Source organism: Pleurodeles waltl, chromosome 7 (genome assembly GCF_031143425.1).
Source record: "Pleurodeles waltl isolate 20211129_DDA chromosome 7, aPleWal1.hap1.20221129, whole genome shotgun sequence".
Lineage (NCBI taxonomy): Eukaryota > Metazoa > Chordata > Amphibia > Caudata > Salamandridae > Pleurodeles > Pleurodeles waltl.
This window is the reverse complement of record NC_090446.1, coordinates 174,711,847-174,731,844: the sequence shown is the minus strand read 5'-3', so window position 1 is coordinate 174,731,844 and position 19,998 is coordinate 174,711,847. Positions and strand designations below refer to the sequence as shown.

The 19,998-nt window shown below is 42.3% G+C and overlaps 1 protein-coding gene across 4 annotated transcripts in view; it reads right to left on the bottom strand.

Moving 5' to 3' along the window:
- Positions 1-8,933: 8,933 nt before the first annotated feature.
- The window catches only part of SLC35C2 (solute carrier family 35 member C2), a 128,895-nt gene continuing 117,830 nt past the window's right edge, over positions 8,934-19,998 (bottom strand). For all 4 annotated transcript variants that reach the window (XM_069243492.1, XM_069243489.1, XM_069243491.1 and 1 more), the window contains one exon: positions 8,934-10,694. In XM_069243492.1, coding sequence (XP_069099593.1) covers positions 10,411-10,694 — 284 coding nt within the window. In that variant the 3' untranslated portion in view covers positions 8,934-10,410. The remainder of the gene's footprint in view (positions 10,695-19,998) is intronic.

Here is a 19,998-nt window from a genome sequence, read left to right as displayed (position 1 = left end):
CCAGGTTGGTGCTATGAGTATCAGTTTGAGTCTGTTTTGAGTTAGTTTGTTTACCAGATAAGGAATGAGTGGGAGAGGGGGAAAAGCGTAAGCAAATATCCCTGACCAACTAATCCATAACGCATTGCCCTTGGATTGAGGGTGTGGGTACCTGGATGCAAAGTTTTGGCATTTTGCGTTTTCTTTTGTTGCGAATAGGTCTATTTTTGGTGTTCCCCAGCGTAGGAAGTGATAATGTAGGATCTGGGGATGAATTTCCCATTCGTGTGTTTGCTGGTGATCTCGACAGATTGTCTGCTAACTGGTTCTGAATGCCTGGGATGTATTGTGGTATTAGGCAAATGTGATTGTGAATTGCCCAATGCCAAATTTTTTGTGTTAAGAGACACAGTTGTGACGAGTGTGTCCCTCCTTGTTTGTTGAGATAATACATTGTTGTCATGTTGTCGGTTTTGACAAGAATGTGTTTGTGGGCTATTAGTGGTTGAAATGCTTTTAATGCTAGAAACACTGCCAACACTTCTAAATGATTTATGTGGAGTTGTTTTTGTTGATTGTCCCATTGACCCTGTATGCTGTGCTTGTTGAGGTGTGCTCCCCACCCCATCATGGAAGCATCTGTTGTGATCACATCTTGAGGCACTGGGTCCTGGAACGGCCGCCCTTGGTTTAAATTTATAGGGTTCCACCATTGAAGCGAGAAGTGTGTCTGGCGGTTTATCAACACTAGATCTTGGAGTTGACCCTGTGCTTGTGTACATTGTTTTGCTAGGCACTGTTGTAAGGGCTGCATGTGCAATATTGCATTTGGGACAAAGGCTATGCATGAAGACATCATGCCTAAAAGTTTCATTACAAACCTTACTGGGTAGTGTTGGTTTGGTTGTATGCTTGATGTTATATTTTGGAACGCTTGGACCCTTTGTGGACTTGGAGTGGCAATCGCTTTTTGTGTGTTGAGTGTTGCTCCCAAGTATTGTTGTATTTGGGATGGCTGCAGATGTGATTTCTTGTAATTTATAGAAAACCCTAATTTGTGTAGAGTTTCTATAACGTATTGCGTGTGAAGAAGACACTGTTGTTGAGTGTTGGTTTTTATTAGCCAGTCGTCTAAGTATGGGAATACGTGCATGTGCTGTCTCCTTATGTGAGCGACTACTACTGCAAGGCATTTTGTGAATACGTTTGGGTCTGTTGTTATCCCGAACGGTAACACTTTGAATTGATAGTGTACGCCGTGTATTACAAACCTTAAGTATTTTCTGTGAGAAGGATGGATGGGTATGTGTTAGAAATTGGGTTTTTGGTTGGCAGTCAGGTTACCCTCTGTCCAAGCAAGAACCCTCACTCTAGTCAGGGTAAGTCACACACAATCCAAAATGATCCTGTGCCCACCCTCTGGTAGCTTGGCACGAGCAGTCAGGCGTAACTTAGAAGGCAATGTGTAAAGTATTCGTGCAATAAATCATACAATAACACAATATAGCACCACAAAAATACACCACACAGTGTTTAGAAAAATATATAATATTTATCAGGATAATTGTAGGTCAAAACGAATAAAGATGCAATGTGAAACTGTAAAGATATCACTGAAAAGTGATATAAAGTGTCTTAAGTCTTTAAAAAGCAAACAAAGTCTTTTTCAAACACAAAGTACCTGGTTTAAAGTGGAAAATCTCCGCAAAGGGGCGCAGAAGAGATACGTGGAAAAATGGTGTGTGCGTCGATTTCTCCCCTGCACACACGGACTTGCGTCGTTATTTTTCACGCGGGGAAGTCGTGCGTCATTTTCCGGCGCGCGGACAGTCTCTTTCTGTGGGTCGCGGGATTACCAGATGTCCCGGGGTCTGTGCGTGGATTCTTCGGCTTGTTTTGCGTCTGCGCATCGTTCCGGGAGGCTGTGCGTGGAATTCTCGTTCTCACGGCAGGCGTCGCAGCAATTTCCCCTCTGGAAGTCGGGCGGCGTTGTCCTTGCGAGGCCGTGCGTCGACGTTCCGGTCGCCCCGAAGGTGTCGCGTCGATCAGCATCGGTGAGCGGCGATTTTCTCGCTGCGGAGCAAGCTGTGCGTCAACATTTTCGGCGCACGAAGAGTCCAAATGAAAAAGGCAGCAGTCCTTTGTAGAAAGCAGTCAGGTGAGTCCTTTAGGCAGCCAGGCAGTTCTTCTTGGCAGGATACAGGTTCTGGTTCAGGTTTCGTCTCCAGCAAGTGTCTGATGAGGTAGGGCAGAGGCCCGGTTTTATACCCAAATGTGCCTTTGAAGTGGGGGATACTTCAAAGAGTGACTAAGAAGTGCACCAGGTCCCCTTTCAGTTCAATTCTGTCTGCCAGGGTCCCAGTAGGGGGTGTGGCAGTCCTTTGTGTGAGAGCAGGCCCTCCACCCTCCCAGCCCAGGAAGACCCATTCAAAATGCATATGTATGCAAGTGAGGCTGAGTACCCTGTGTCTGAGTGAATGCACAAGGAGCTGTCAGACGTGGATTGTAAGGCACAGAAAGATTAAGTGCAAAGAAATGCTCACTTTCTAAAAGTGGCATTTCTAGAATAGTAATATTAAATCCAACTTTACCAGTCAGCCGGATTTGGTATTACCATTCTGGCCATACTAAATATGACCTTCGTACTCCTTTCAGATCAGCAGCTACCACTTCAATACTGTATGAGGGCAGCCCCAATGTTAACCTATGAAGGGAGCAGGCCTCACAGTAATGTAAAAACGAATTTTAGGAGTTTTACACTACCAGGACATGTAAATTACACAGGTACATGTCCTGCCTTTCACCCACACAGCTCCCTGCTCTAGGGGTTACCAAGGGCACACATTAGAGGTGACTTATATGTGGAGAAAGGGGAGGTTTAGGCTTGGCAAGTACTTTTAAATGCCAAGTCGAGGTGACAGTGAAACTGCAAAACAGGCCTTGCAATGGCAGGCCTGAGACAAGGTAAAGGGGCTACTTAAGTGGGTGGCACAACCAGTGCTGCAGGCCCACTAGTAGCATTTAATCTACAGGCCCTAGGCACCTATAGTGCACATTACTAGGGACTTATAAGTAAATTAAATAGTCCAATCAGGTATGATCCAAGGTTACCATGTTTAAAGGGAGAGAGCATATGCACTTTAGCACTGGTTAGCAGTGGTAAAGTGCGCAGAGTCTAAAAGCCAGCATAAACAGTGTCCAAAAAGTGGAGGGAGGCAGGCAAAAAGTTAGGGGTGACCACCCTAAGGCTGTCCGGTCTAACAGTATGTGAAAGTACACATCCTTGAGATCTAATGTTGACATGTAGTCCTCCTTTTTTAGTAAGGGAACCACGTCTTGAAGTGTACCATGTGGAAGTGATCAGAGTTGATGAAGAGAGTCAGTGTTCTGAGGTCTAATATAGGTCTTAACGTTTTGTCCTTCTTTGGAATTAGGAAATATAGTGAGTAGACGCCTGTTCCTTTCTGATGGTTGGGTACTAACTCTATTGCTTGTTTTTGTAATAATGCTTGGACCTCTATTTGTAATAGGTCTAAGTGTTGTTTTGACATATTGTGTGCCCTTGGGGGCACATCTGGCAGGAAATTTGTGAATTCTATGCAATAACCATGTTGGATAATGGCTAGGACCCATACGTCTGTAGTAGTGTGTGTCCAGTTTTGATAGTATGCGGTAAGTCTCCCCCCCACTGGTGTTAAGTGTTGGGGTTTTGTGACATTGAAGTCACTGTTTGGTTTTGCTTGTTTTAGGTGTCACTTTCCCCTTCCTCTTGGGAATTGTCCACCTCTGTATGACCCACAAAACCCTCCCCTCTGGTATTGTGCCTGATAGGTGGGTCTGATTTGCGAGGTGGAAGGCTCTGATGTTTGCATTCGAAACCCCCCTCTAAATTGTGGCTTTCTAAATGTGCCTCTGCCCTGTGGGGAGTAGAGCGCGCCCATGGCTTTGGCCATCTCCGTGTCCTTCTTTAATTTTCAATTGCTGTGTCCACTTCTGGCCCAAACAATTGTTCTTGGTTAAATGGCATGTTCAACTCTGCTTGTTGGATTTCTGGCTTGAATCCAGAGCTTCATAACCATGAATGCCTGCAAATGGTTACCGCAATGTTGACCATTCGTGCTGCCGAGTCTAATGCAGCCCTTATTTGGTTGTTGGATATTGCTTGTCCTTCTTCCACAACTTGCTGGGCACATTTCTGGTGTTCTTTGGGCAAGTGTTATGTAATGTGTTGCATCTCGTCCCAGTGTGCCCTGTCGTAGCGAGCAAGTAGGGCTTGTGAGTTTGCGATCCGCTATTGATTGGCTGCCTGTGCTGCCACTCGTTTGCCCACTGCGTCAAACTTCCTACTCTCTTTGTCAGGCGGTGGAGCGTCTCCTGACGATTGAGTGTTTGCCCTCTTTCTTGCTGCTCCTACAACCACTGTGTCTGGTGTAAGTTGCTGTGTTCTAAACACAGGATCCGTTGGGGAAGGCTTGTATTTTTTCTCCACCCTAGGCGTGATAGCCCTTCCTTTATCTGGCTCCTGGGATACCTGTTTTGCATGTTTTAGCATGCCCGAGAGCATTGGCAGACTCTGGTAGGAAGTGTGGGTGGATGCCAAGGTGTTGAACAGGAAATCATCATCTATTGGCTCAGAGTGCATTGCTACATTGTGGGACGTAGCTGCCCTTGATAGTACCTGTGTATATGCAGTACTGTCCTCTGGAGGTGACGGCTTTGTTGGGTAACAATCCGGACTGTTATCCGATACTGGTGCATCATACAAGTCCCATGCATCCGGATCATCCTGTGTCATCCCTGTATGCGTAGGTGACTGCATAGGAGGTGTTCCCACCGGAGACAACTGCGGTGAGTGTAGTGGGGAAGGTTGTGGAGAAAAACTTGGTGGTGGGGTTTTTTCTCTGCCCACCTTCGCCTTTGGCTGCATTTCTGACTCTTGAAATGCCAGTTTCCTTTTTGTTTTAATTGGAGGAAGAGTTTTTATTTTACCAGTCTCTTTCTGGATATGCAACCTCCTTTGCGTATGGTCTGGCTCAACCATACTTATTTCCTGCTCAAATCTGTGTTTTTCATGCATTTGGCTGGAAAGTCCTTGCTCTTCTTGTACGAGCTCTTTTTGGCTCCGAAGCCGCTTTTTTCGGTACCGATGTTGCCGATAAAGTCTTTTTCGGTTCAGATGTTATTATTCTCACATTGGGTGAGTCGAACTCTCGGTGTCGAGATCGTTCGGTGCCGGAATCTCGACCGGAGTCGGAAGTCTTCAGCAAATCTCTGGCCTTTTTCGGTGCCGATGTTTGGTCACCTTCTTTTCGATGGGTTAAGCCATGGCCTGCTGGCGGTGGCGTCTCCTTGGCCTTAATGATCTTTATGTGAGTTTTGGATGGGGCAGTTTTACTCACTGTTTTCTGCATCATCGTGGTTCGCTCACTTTCGGAATCATCAGAGTCCGTCCCCTGGATGGAAATTCTTTCCTCCTCCTCGGCGTAGAGTTGTTCTCTCGGTGTCGATGCCATTTGTAGTCTTCTCGCTCGTCGATCACGAAGTGTCTTTTTTTATTGAAACGCTCGACAGGCCTCACAAGTATCCTCCCTGTGTTCTGGTGATAAACACAGATTACAGACAAGGTGTTGGTCTGTATAAGGATACTTCGAGTGGCACTTCAGAAGCGGAAGGGGGTCCGATCCATTAGTCTTCGTCGATGGATGCGATTGGGCTGACCAGGCCCCGCTGAAGAGCGGAAGCCCCGAAGGGCCGCCGGAGCGCTTCTGCAATCGGTGCTGATACGATAACACTAACCCGGTACCGAGCGAGAACAATTACGTTGAATTTTCGATATTTAGCTAACTTTCCCGGTTCGAAATACGGAGCGAAGAGGAACACGTCCGAACCCGATGGCGGAAAGAAAACAATCTAAGATGGAGTCGACGCCCATGTGCAATGGAGCCGAAAGGGAGGAGTCCCTCGGTCTTGTGACTCGAAAAGACTTCTTCGAAAAAAAACAACTTGTAACACTCCGAGCCCAACACTAGATGGCAGGATAATGCACAGCATGTGTATCTGCAGCTACACATGCCACCGAACATATATATATATGTGTGTATGTATGTGTGTATGTTGTTCTGTACTTGGCATGTTCGTGGGTCAATGCATGGCTCCTGGGTGGGTTGTTATACTAGTTATCTATGAATCCCTGCTCTCATCTTATCACACTTATCTACCCATCATCATATGTCATGTCTCTATCAATCTATCGATTCCCACTCTGACTCATCCCAAATCCATTCCACTACTTTCATCTCCTAAATAACTCTGCCTAACCTCTTCCCTCCGCTTCCACATCTAACTCACCAAACCTCACTCTACTACCATGACCTCCCAAACACTTCTACTAAATTAGCCCTCATTTATCTCACCCTGCTAATATGATCTCCCTAACCCTTCCCTCCAACATCCCCCTTTACTCATCCCAAGCCTTTGGGATGAGTAAATGAGGGATATACTCCCAATTAACACTTCTGGATTTCTTTCCTCCTCCACCCCTCCATTACTCTAGTCAATCTAACTAACAAACTCTCATATCTGCGGCTCAAATTAACTCATAATAAGACTAAAACTGTACTCATATTTCCCGATACTAATCCATCACTAATTCTTGTTGTGTTCCGGAGCAGCGTGCTACTCACCGAAAAGCGCTTCAACACCTCGTCAGGGGTAGTAAACGCTAAATAAATACTATTACAATACAATACAATTTCCATGCATAGTTCTGGGCGCAAGCGGCACTTAGAATCATCTTTCAAACTGGGAGACTATGTAATGAGCTCAAGAAATAAGTAATGCATACGGTCCTGTACAGATTAATAACCAGTGTGGTGGCCACATTTTAGACCACTTGGAAACAAGCTAGCAATCTTTACAAGATGCTCAAATCAAAAGAATTTCCATAGTCCTACTTAGATTCAATCTAGGCTTATGTATCCATTTTATGAGCTTCAATAGGTAGGACCTTGAACATGTTTATAACATTTCTAAGATAGAAAAGCAGATGCCCACTACTTTACAGACTTGATTGGGCATTGATAGATCACAATCTTTGATGACTTCCAGCTTCCAGACTTGGCCTGCAGACCTGTGTGCTGCTGCATCCCCTGTGTCCCAACACTTACTAATACAATAATCAATCAATTTGTTGAGCGTGCTACTCTCCCGGTAGAGTCATGAGGCAAGGGGGGGGGGGCTACCGCTCGAAGAGCCAGGTCTTGAGGTGCTTTCTGAAGGACAGGAGGTCCTGGGTCTTGCGTAGGTTGGTGGGGAAGGAGTTCCAGGTTTTGGTGGCGAGGTGGGAGAAGGACCTGCCGCCAGAGGCGGTGCGGTGAATGCAAGGGACTGTTGCAAGGGCAAGGCTGGCGGAGCGGCGCTGACGTTTCGGGATGTTGAAGTTAAGTTGATCGTTAAGGTAGGCTGGTCTGGTGTTGTGGAGGGCTTTGTGAGCATGGATAAGGATTTTGAAGTTGATCCTTTTGTTGATGGGGAGCCAGTGGAGGTCTCTGAGGTGGCCCAAGATGTGTTTGTGGCGAGGGAGGTTCAGGATGAGACGTGCTGAGGCGTTCTGGATGCATTTCTCTGGAGCTTGGACGTATTTCCCACGTAGACGGTTTAACTCTCAAGAAGGAGTTGAGGGTTTTCTTTGAAGGGCACGTGGGAGGATTTTCCACAAATGGCATCTGCACAGGTCAAAATCCAGGAGGGCTGACTTCCAGCGTGGCACTAACAACCAGGGGCCGTGAGGAAAAAAGAAATGCCTACGGCAATTCCTAATATAAGTGCTTCCACTGTAGGATAGACTAACAAATAAAACATGCATGTATCTGTGTATCCTGATACCTTATTATGAATGTATACTGGCAATGAATAAAATCACCCCAAAAACTTTCCTGGGAGGAAATGAGGGTGGCTGAACTATATTTTTTTTAAGGTTTTGTGGAGATTTGTCAAATGGTGCCATAGTTATTAGCAAACAAAAAATGCTTTTCATATTTATACTCTAAGCACCTCTGTATACTATAGGTATGTGAAGTTATTGGAAACACAGGGCTGGCAGTTACTGCACAGTCCCTAGGCCAGACCTAAAAAAAAAAAAAATTAAAAAAAGGGGGTCAACAAGCTTAAAGAGGCTTTACAGAGCTCAGCTTTGGAACTCTACCTCTCTTGATATCCGTATGGAAAAAATCTTGAATATTAATCCCATAATTTTGCTTAGCTCTCAGCCTTGCTGTTCCTTTTGCATGCCTCTTACAGTTCAAAATGAATTACTGCAGAGAGGAGAAATCAGAGGGAATGATAACCATGGTCTATTTAGTTTCACACCTAATTCTGTAGTTAGCAGCACAATATTCTCCCACAGCAATTATATTTTAGCAGTCATTTAAAATGATCAATTTCTTGCAAACAGAAAGTCATTTATAAACCCCAATTATTGCTGTCATAGTTAAAAGCCTTGTAGCGCAAGAAAGCCTGGCTGAATGTGAACACAGGGTTCCTCCTTCACTTCTGTTTTTACCTCTGCCTGGTCTAACCCAAAGTCTAACGCTTTCTGTGAATGCCATGCCTATGCTTGCTGTTGTGCAAAACGTCACTACATATGGGCCATATTACAAGGTGCTAGTGAATACTCATTTGGCTATCATATGTTTTGTTTTGTCAGGCAAGACATAAAAACATAGATCAAAATAGGCCTTTAAAATTTTGTTTGTGATAAGCTTAACGGCTGGCACTTAGTTAATGAAATGTATTCATATTTGGCACTTCTCCATTTAGCAGTCAATACTGTACACATCTATGTAAGTGTTCTGTAGTGTTGCGACACTCTTTGCGAGAATATGTCTGTACTTTATTAGCCATTTATTAATGATTATTGACAGTTGCTCAATCAATGTAATGACCATGCCACACAGTTGTACGGGTCCATAAGCCCTAAACTGATTCTTGTTTATTAGGATTCAGGCAATAAATTACAATTTCCAATACAATTGTTACTACCGTGTATGGCATCAATATGGTGTCTTCTTGCCATCATGCATACTCGCAGTTTGTGTCATTCTTGAACTGATGCCCATAATTTTGCTGAGCTCTCAAGCTAGCTCTCAGAACTTTATGTATCTTACAGACTACCTTGTAGAAACAATCCCAATGTGTGTGGATGGGATAAAGCTGGTGAGGGACGGAAAAAAAATCATAAATCCTCGAGGCAAGCGTTTATGCAAAAAATGGTTTTCTGCAGAAGGGAGAATTCAGAGGAAATGATTACCCTGCTATTTTTAGTTTCATATCTAATTTTATTGTTAGGGGCACACCATTAAAGCAAGGCAATTATGTTTTAGCAGTAATTTAAAATATTTTTTGCAGGATTACCAATTTTGTGCAACAACAAAATTACTAAACCAAAATTATATTTATTCTTCAGTACTAACAAGTGAACTCAGTACCCGTATTGTTCAATATACACATAAAAAATAAACATTCAAGTGAATTTCTATTTTGCTTCATTGGTGGATCATTTGCACCTCAATAACGAATGAGGAGCATTGCTATCTTCGGTGGTAACCATTTATGCATCTATTATGATGAAAAAAAAAACACAACAGGTCTGTACTACTGTATGCCTGTTTCCTGAACAACTTTTCGCACTTCATTTCATCAGTGGGATGCCACATAATGTAAAGACAAAGGAATCAGCTGGTAGTGAGGTTATTGCTGACAAAGTAAAAAGGCAGCCGCCTAGGGCAACAAAGACTACTGAGGTTGAACACAGGGTTCCTCCTTCACTGCTCTGTGTTTTGGTCTCTGCCTGGTCTAACCAGCAGTCTAAGGCTTCTGTGAATGTCAAGTCTATGATTGCTTTTCCAAAAGTCACCCCTGCCTCTGCATTTGGGCCGTGTCATCAGGCTAGTAAATACTCGGTTGCTATCTTGTACCCTACCCTGCTTTGGCCAGGCAAGGCCTACCAAATAGCCTGAAACTGTTCTTTCCACTGATCAATAACAGAAAACATTAGTGACAATAAAACGTATTGCTTCTTGAGGTACAAAGTACCTTTTCATAACAGATTTTCAACTGTAAGAAGGTTCTCTCATAGCTTATTTATCATAGACTGTTCACACTAGACATGCTATTAGCAAGGATGTATCTACAATGAATCATCACAGCACAGCCACTTGCACTGTTTGGAACAAATTATTGATGAGCTAAAGGAATGTCAGAAACGGGTCATGGAATAAAGCAAGGCCTGGTCAGCAGTCAACATGATCCGAAACTTGATGCCTTACAAATCCCATGCCAATCACATCTCAGTATGGAACCTTGGTGAGATGGTGACAGCAGATATCTATGTCAGTGGAGAACAGAACTCCTCAAAACCTTAAAGACTCGCACCTATCTATAACAGTCATCGTCCTCCTCACTGCTGAAATCCCATTTGCTGTCATTTGTCCATGTACTAAACCCAGATACAAGTCTGTCTGAGGATAAGCCTGCAGGGGTAGTGGTGGCTGTAGTGTTGGACATTTGTTTCATTCCAGTCCCTGTCTCTTTGTTGCTTGACTCTTCTATCTGTTCTTCCCCAGAGGATTCAGTTTCATTGGTCAATCTGCGGTGTAGCAGCATCTCCATTCCAGAGTCTGAGTTGGTAGTTCTATATGTCATGGGTAATTTCTCACCTTTGGATAAAGAAAAACAGGCTGGTTAGTCACACAAGAGAGAAGAAGATGGACACAGAGCCCACATTTTGCTGTGGGAGGGGAAGGATACAGACAATGGACAGATTTCAAAGCAGGTATCAGAAACTTCAACTTTCTAATACATTTGAGCATATAGAAAAGTAATTGCTTTCAGATCCTAAAATAAAACAGTGATTGGGTGACGAAAACAGGATCATGGGAACAGGTATTAGTGACTAGAAACAACCAATGAACAACATTTGATGCTATTATTCATTTGGATTAGACAAGAAGAATCCTATATGTAGTTGACATGGCCCTGTTTGGTTACTCTAACTGTGAGGCAAGCATTCAGGAAAAATAAAAAAAAGTGGAAGCCACAGTACCCAGCGGTTAGATGAAATAGTATTCTTTACAGAACTATAATTATGAAGGAAACCAAAGAAATCGGCAAACCACATGCACATGGACATCTACTGCCATAATCTTAGCCCAGTATTATATTCTGCACAATAGCATGCCAACTCGGCTGGATTATATTCACCAGTAGGAATGGCTACTTACCTTTAAAATATTTCTCTAACAAGGGAATCCTTTCAAGATACATAAACTTAGAATTGGTTATGACTGGCAGGGAAAACACAGAGAAATATTTCCATGGAAAAGTTTATTTTAAATCACTTGCTTCAAAAAAAGATGATCTGCTTCCTAAACTCTTTCAGTAACCATATGGGCTTGAACCATCTGACTGCTCACACACCTAGGGAACCCTTTAAGTTAATTTGTCCCTTAAGATATCGAACTATGGAACAAAAAACGCATAAGAGAGGATTAGGGATTCTGCAACTGAGGATAAAACCTCTGGGTACCCATTGCTAGTGCTGGGTAACATACATTTTGCACAGCAACTTCTACTCAACATGCTCCTGCTATAATAAGATTTTCTCAGAAAAGCATCACAATGTTTCCAAAGCTACAATTGTATATTTAGCAAATGTATGTCATTTGGGACTGTGATGGTGCTATTATCTAATTAATATTAATTTATAAAATGATACAATAATTACCCAAAGAGAAGCTACAGACCAGAACATTGTTACCTACACTCCGATCCTCAACAAAAACATGATCTGCAGAAACTGCTGATCTATAACAACTTATGGTCCTGTAACACAATCCTTTCTCAAACTGCTATACTAAAACATTCACCACATTCACAACAGGCGCATCCATGGGATCCAAGTCCCTTTCCAAGCACCAGAAACCCACTTATTCCATTTTCCCTTGCATCTGTGTCTAGTATCTGGAGCCCACGACTCCTCCAACAATTCCTCAGCCTTTCCCGAAAGGCCTGACACTGCAGAAGATCTCCTGACACTTTCCAAACAAGAAGGTTCAAAACTCCCGACTCTACCAGGGGATGTTCTTCTCCATCTACGTTAGCTGGCAAATAAAAAGGGCTCTTACATGCCATTTCCAGCAACACAGGAAACCACTCCTGTGATACCCAAAACGGAGTTACCAGTACCAACTGACACATTTCTCTACTCACTTTCTGCCGAACTCTCTGAATCACTGCAAACAGGAGAAAATGTATATCCTCTCAAAGCTTTCCAGTCTTGCTGAGAATCATCCACTGCTAAAGCCCCTGGACGTGGAAGCCAACTGTAATACCTTAGAATCTGACAAGTTGATCTGCTGCCAAACAGGTCCACCTCCGAAAGACCCCTTTTCAGAAATAAATTCCCTGCAAAGCTTCCAATCTGAAAAATCCTTCCAATATCTTGAATTCCTGTCCGCAAACACATTGTCCTTGCCAGGCAATTATTCTGCTCTTAAACTGATCTTCTGTTCTAGGCAAAAAAAACAAAGGTCCATGGCTAAATCTGAAAGTGCATGGGCTCGAGACCCCCCCCCACCCCCCCAACTGATTCATGTAAGTCACCGCAGAAACTTTGTCCATTTTCGTCTGCACCGTGTTGTTCTTTAAAACATTTCTGAAACTCATGAGTGCATATAAAGCTGCCACAATTTCTAAACAATTGATATGAAGATTCTTTTTCACCTCTGACCATAAACCACCAGTCTCCTGTGCACCCAAGCGGGAAGCCCAACCTGATTCCAAAACAGGAATTCCAAACATCCGATTCCAAAACAAAAATCAGGCATGCATCCAAAAATCACACGCCCATTTCAAATATCTAGATTCTCTAACCATCTAGTTAATTCCTCCTTCACATCCAAATCGAAACAAATCTTGTCTCCATACCACAAACCCGACTGGAAAGCTCTTGCTTTTATCCTTTGAAGAGTCTGATAATGCAACGGGCCTGGAAAAACTGCTTAAATTGAAGACGATAGCAGCCCCAGTAACCTCGCTAGTTCTCATAGAGTTATTATTTTCTTTTGAAACACATAGCAAACTTCTTTCCTGGTCTTGTTCACCTTTCTTACTGGTAAACATTACATACCTTTTGCCGTATCTATTAACCTAGGAACTCCAAACTCTGAGATGGAGTTAGAACTGATTTCCACAAATTCACCAAGAAGCCGAAAGATTCCTGTAACCTCTGTCATCTGCAGATCCTTGATGAGTTGGGTCACACTCAGACATTATCAAAATGTTGTCTAAATAAACAAACATTCACACACACCTCTCTATGAGAAACAAAACCACTACCCTCGTGATCTTGGTGAAACACCAAGGAGCGGATAATAGGCCAAATGGAAGACAGGTAAACTGAAAAAAACTGACCTTTCTACTGAAATTGTATAGATAAACCTGACTGTCCTTAGACATCAGAATTGAGAAGTAAGCATCTTTGAGGTCCAACTTCACCAACTAATCATTCCTTAAAAGCATTTCCCTCAAAAGATGGATACCCTCCATCTTGAAATGCCTCTAAATGTGGAATTTGTTCAAATCCCTTAAATTTATTACAGGTCTCCATCCTTTCACCTTCTTCTCTACCTTGAAAAGAGTGCTTACAAACAAAATCCTCTGACCTTACTGATATTATTGCTTCTTTTTTTAAGAGATTTGAAATTTCATTCTCCACTATCAACTCTCGTTCTTTATTCAAAAACAATTTTTTGGCTTTTTTGCTTTGAAATGGAGGTTCCAAAAATTATATTTCATATCCTTGAATAACCTCTAAAACCCAAGGATCCTCTGTAATATTTTCCCACTCTTTCCTGAAAAATCTGAAACAGCTCCTATCTTTTCTTGGAAAGAACAAGAAGTAACTGTTGGTTTCACCCTGAAATCCTGATGATCCTTGTCCTTCAGCTCTGCTCCCAATACCTTGCTGAATTCTACCCCTTTGAGGGTAAAATTGGAATTTGAACCTCATTGGTAATTTCTTATTCCTCTTTGACCAAACTGGAACCTTTGGAATCCGCACCCCCTATTGCCGGCCCTTCTAAAAACACTCCCACTAAACATCCTACACATACTGAACTGAGCTTTATCTAAAGCCGTAAATGAAGAAACATATGTTCTTTACCAAAGTTTCACCAAACAATAACCCTTTCAGATCATAAACCAGATTCTTTATTCACTAAATCACTTAGTTTTGGGCTCATTTTCATAAAAACTGCTTCCCTTCTTTTAGCAGTTAAGGCTGCATTAGCATTTCTCAATAAAAGCAAGGATCTTTGAATCCATGCCCTTACCAAATTCAAACCTAAAAGGGTTTCATTTATATACACCTCTTCGGCCATATCCAGAATCTGTGCCAACTACCCTAGAACATCTAAAATGTTATCTTGTTCTTGCTTTAGGGACATTTCCAGTCCTTTTCTTGGATCTCTACCCATCCTAAATAAGAAGGTAATCAATTCTGGATTCAGGTTAGGAGTAAAACAAACATTACCTTCAATTACAGGCCTTGAATTCTCTGCCCTCAAATTACAGGCCTTGAATTCTCTGCCCTCAAAATACTTCTCACTGCTTTATCCAATGAGGTCCTAACCCCTTTTTAGGGTCGAGCCTGCGTTGCATGCACTCGCGCATGCTTTCGCAGGGAGACTCTTTTGTATTTATAAAAGGGCTCTGAGCCCTGTCAACTTCACATCAGTGTTTTTTATTGGTTTGTGGGCTTCCCTGATAAAATCTGCTTGCTTTCATTAGTCGAAGGCACCCATATGGCATGCCTTTTCCGGTGGCTAGCCCTCCTCCAGCGCAGCGACCAAGTACAGAAAACATGCGAGGCTCGCTGTTTTCCACCGGGCTCGTGGACTTTTTTTTCTCAAATTTACAAGCCCGATCTCGCTTGGCAGAAGTCGCTTTACCTACTTGATTTCACTTTTTCGGGTTATGTACATAAATGCACTTTTGCCCGATAGGTGAAAAGTCGGGTTAGGAGTTTACAACGCGATCAGCTCTAACATGAGCAAACGCGAGACCCGATGCATTGTAAATGCTTGTTTAATAAATGGAGCTAAATGGTCCAAAGGCCACTAATTTGCACTTCTATGATGTCAAACGTCGATTGGTGAAAGCATTTCCTCACCAAAGGTATTCTTAATGACATCCTTGGATGTTGAAGGACCCTCCTCAACATCAAGTAAATCATCACCATCCTCATCTTGTAAATCAAAAACACACTCATAAAAATTTTCCTTATCCTTTCCTGAAAACTTCTCTGCCATAAACTCATCATTCTGTGAACTTAACTGCTTTGCACTGCTTAGGACGCCTTTTCTACTGGTCCCGCGCCAAGGACACCTTTTAATTTTGTGCAGCAAAGGACACCTTTCGCATGTCTGGTGCTTTGCTCAACACTCTTGTCCAAGCCCTTTGACTCCTCATTCAAATGTTTTGTTTTCATTTTTTTCTTATCTTGTTTCACTGACTTTTCAGCATCATCTTCTGACAAAGACCCAAACTCATTATAAGAACCACCTCTCTCAATTGTCTCTTAAATACAACTCTTCATCTCAGCCTGTATCAATCTCTTGATAATTTCCTCATTCAAATTTCCCTCTGGAATTTCCACCACTTCCAAATCCAAACTAGACATTATACTATTATACCTCCTATCGATACACAACTGACCAAACAAAATAGATCTGACAAATCAGTAGAAGACCTCCACCTTCCACAGATCACTAATCTGTTGCCACAATCAGGTAAATAACTGAACAGCTGCTACATGTATTGCGATGAAAATACCAACATATTCTCAGTTACAGTCAGTGGTCTCATTCCCAATTCAAAATGGCGCCCAAATCTGGTGAAATGTGAGTTTGTTGCTCCACATCAGTGAGCAAACAGGAAGCGCACACATGGGAACACAGTTCCGATGCACTGAGCTCTGTGCACAAATGAACCGAGAGGCGTTCGGCACGAGCAAAACAATGGCACGCTATTAAGTTGAAAGGTATGAAATCACCTTCAACTGCAACTTTGAAAAAACACGAATGGTTTTACTCAACCACACTAAATATTTACATGTACAAATAACACACTGTTTAAGATGGTTCCAGAATATCAAACATGTAAACAAATTACCTTCTAAATTAACCCTGTAACAACATCACAAATGCTCTAGTCATTCTCTCAATCACACAAAAACACCACTCAAAACAAACCTAAAACACACATTTTCATAAACTGGAAACTTGTATAAAGATAATCATATTCACATAAAAAGAACTGCAACTTATCTGTTTGGAAGCAGCAATTAAAAGAGGAAGAGGCTTCAGTTCAAGGAGTATTTATGTGTTAAGGGTTCTAATTCTGGAATGTTCTTGGGTGTTCTTTAAAGGACCCTAATGCATAATGATAGCCTACAGTCTTGTAATGAAAACCCAGTAGGTCTGGCCTTGACTGGCTTTTATATGGCAATACTGAATTAATAATACATTTATTAAAATAATGGGAATGTGCATGTTTTTAAGTTCCAATTGTAATGATGATTGCAGCAGTGTTATGTTTGGCATGAGAGAGAGCTTGCAACATTTTGCAACATACTGTTTTCAATACATATTCCACACATACAGAAGGGAGCTTCAGGTCAGCTTTCTTCTGCTATTGGCCTGAGACATTGTTCAACAGATCTTGGATCATCCTACGGTAGTTTTTTATGCTCATGTCTTTCTATTATCTTACATGTTTCCTTTTGCTTTTTGTAGAAAGAATGTGGAATAATTTCTTATAAAGAACCCCCGCAAATTGAGGTACAGTCTGCTCTGATATTGTCAGGGCGGTGTAAGGTTGCATATGATGAATTATGTCACTAAAACCTGAATGAGGTTTCTTTATCCAGAAAGTATCTGGTTAACCAGGTAACTTGGTTGATGTGGGTATCACCGTCAACTCATTGCACTTTTTGTGACATAGTGTTTTGGACCAAGACATATGAACAGTCGTTCCAGAAAGGCAAAAAAGGGTCTAGCGAAGTAATGACTTATTTCAGCACCCACAAATCCATGGAACTAATTGTGAGTGCGAGTCCAGTAAGGTTGAGGGCCATACCAATACAGAAAGCAATGCAGGGAAGGTAAGTGCCCATCGTCTTTGCAAGCAAAACAGACAGCAAAACCAGGTATTCACAGATCCTAACAAGTGGCGCTGGCCATCAGGTGAGGATGTGCTCATTTTCACTTAAACTCTTTACCGTACAACAGACCCTGAGCCATACAGTCATTTTATTTTTGAAAACCTCCCAACATCCCTCCTCTCCTAGGTCAAATAATGATTTCTGCATCTGCAGTAGTACCACTTTCAGGTGACATACTGACCAAGTGATTAAAAAGCCAGTGATAACCTCTCACACCAACCAAAAAGAGTAGCAGCAACAAGAAAAGAGAAACAAAGGAATCCACATTCGGAGTCTCCCAGAGAATGCCTGCCCCAAAGCACTCTCTCACAATGAAAAGGCCAGAATAGCAGCAATGGCTGAATGCTTACGAAAAAAAGGCAGAGAAACAAACAGCAGTAAGTGGAAGATGTTCCTCACCAAACATGGACTTGAGCCCAGTGAAAAACATATTGTGCTGTTGCATGCATTGAACAAACTCAGTATCACCTCAAGGACTCATTCTGAGAGGGAAGCAGTATCATCACTGCAGTGGTATTGCAGGAAAAGGCGGTAGCCCTCTCACACTCAAGAAGGTGGAAACTAGATGTTTGTAGCATTTTATAAATAAATATTAATTAGATAGTGTCACCATCACAGTCCCAAAGGACATACATTGCTAAAGATACAATCGTAGCTTCAGAAACACTGATGCTTTTCTGAGAATTTGTTTTTGTAGCAGGAGCATTTTGAATAGGAGGTGCTGTGCAAAATGAATGTTACTTACCAAGAGCAATAGGTATCCAAAGGTTTTTATCCACAGTTGCAGAATTGATAATCTCCTCTTATGTGGTTTTCGTTCTATAACTGGATTTTTTTTTAAGGGGCAAAAAAAAAAAAAAACTTAGAGTCCCCTTGGTGTGTGAGCAGTCAGATTGTTCAAGCCTATAAGGCTACTGAAGGAGTTTAGGAAACAGGCTATCTAGTTCAGGGCAAGTAATTAAAAATAAACTTTTCCTTGGAAATAATTTTCTACATCTGCCCTGCCAGTCCTAAACAATTCTACGTTTATGTATCTGGGAAGGATTCCCTCGCTAGAGAAATATTTTAAAGCTAAGTAGACATTCCATCTGGTGGATGTAATCCACCACAGTTGGCATGTTACTGTGCAGAATATAACACTGGGACAGGATTATGGTAATAGATGTCCATGTGCAGGTCACAATGCAACCTAACCAAGCACTCTGCTGATTTGTTTGCTTCCCTTCAGAATATGACATTCGGACAATTATACTTCTGTAAAGAATATTATTTCACCTAATCCATGCGTATTGTGGCTTCCACATGTTATTTTTCCTTCATGCTGGTCTCACAGATAGAGTAAGCAAACCAGGCCCTGTAAACTACATATGGAAGGCTTGTCATCCAATTCAGATGAATAATAGCATCACATGTCACTGGTTGGGTGGGTGCACAAGTCTCTCAACTTCCCGGTTGACAGGTTGCCAGCATGGAGCAATCTTGCGATGATAAAAGACAAAATAATCCAAGAAGGTCTGAATTCCTCCCCTTAAAACGGGAGCCTACGTTTTGATTGCAGTAAGAATTTCAGTGGTGGCAAGGATTTTCTCCAGTTAGCTTGTTCATGCTGGAAAAGCATTGCTTTTCACTGAGCCAACTATTGGTTTCACCATTCCATGGTGTCTTGAGGGTGTGAAAGCTACCATCTTCTCCTCATTACTACTGCAGTGATAATATGGCTGCCTCTCAGAATGAGTCCCTGAGGTGAATTATAACTAATTCAGTATTGTAATATAAAAGCCAGTCAAGGATAGATCTAATGGGTTTCTAAATACTTGTTTTAGCTGCTGTGAAATTAGACTCTTTTTGGGTAATCATTGCAGCATTTTATAAATTAACATTAACTAGAAAAATAGTCAACCGGAAGGTTGAGAGACTTATGCACACACCCAACATAGTGCTAAACTCTGGAATGGATAACGGAGAGGACAATGAGTGAGCAATGCACCACTTATTGAGGCTACATTGGTGCACATCCCACTGTACCACTGACTATGCCTCTGCCACAATACTACTTAGATAACCAATTGGGGATGTTATCCCTGCTGCCACCCCCAGTGAAGGCTACAGACAATTGAGCAAGAAGAAATAAAGAGCAAGAGATGCCTTAACATTGACTAAGCCAGCCGAAGGAGACACGCCACCGTTTTAGTGAGGTCTGTGGACCGTAACAAACGTAAAATCAACTATATTAGCTGCTCAAAGGGGTTTGGAGATGGTCATCGGAAATGTATCCGTGCTGGAGAAGGTGCCTAAGAATCAGATCATCGTTACATTTTCATAAAATGGTGTGGAAATAAATTAGGGCAACCAGATGTCCTTGGTCTTGAGCTTGATGGAAGGTACCTTTTCACCATCACTAGAGGTCCCTGCAGGCCTGAGGTGTCAGTTTCAGAGAGCAAGCTCAAGATATGGCCTCAATCCTCCGAGAGAGACTGTTCACCTTACAGCCCTTCCAAAAGCATACACAGAAACTCAATGACTATGTTCAGCTAAGATCCAGGTGAATAAAGGTTATGCATCTAGTATCTGTTAATCATATATATGGTTCAATATAAAGCTGGAAGGCATGTAGGGAGCCTCCCGAAGTTGGACAATTCCAGTGTGGTGAAGTAGCACATGCACCTCTCAGTCAGGCACAGCCGAGAGGATATGTGAAGACTGATATCACTCATGGTCCTCAGTCTGGATATACATCT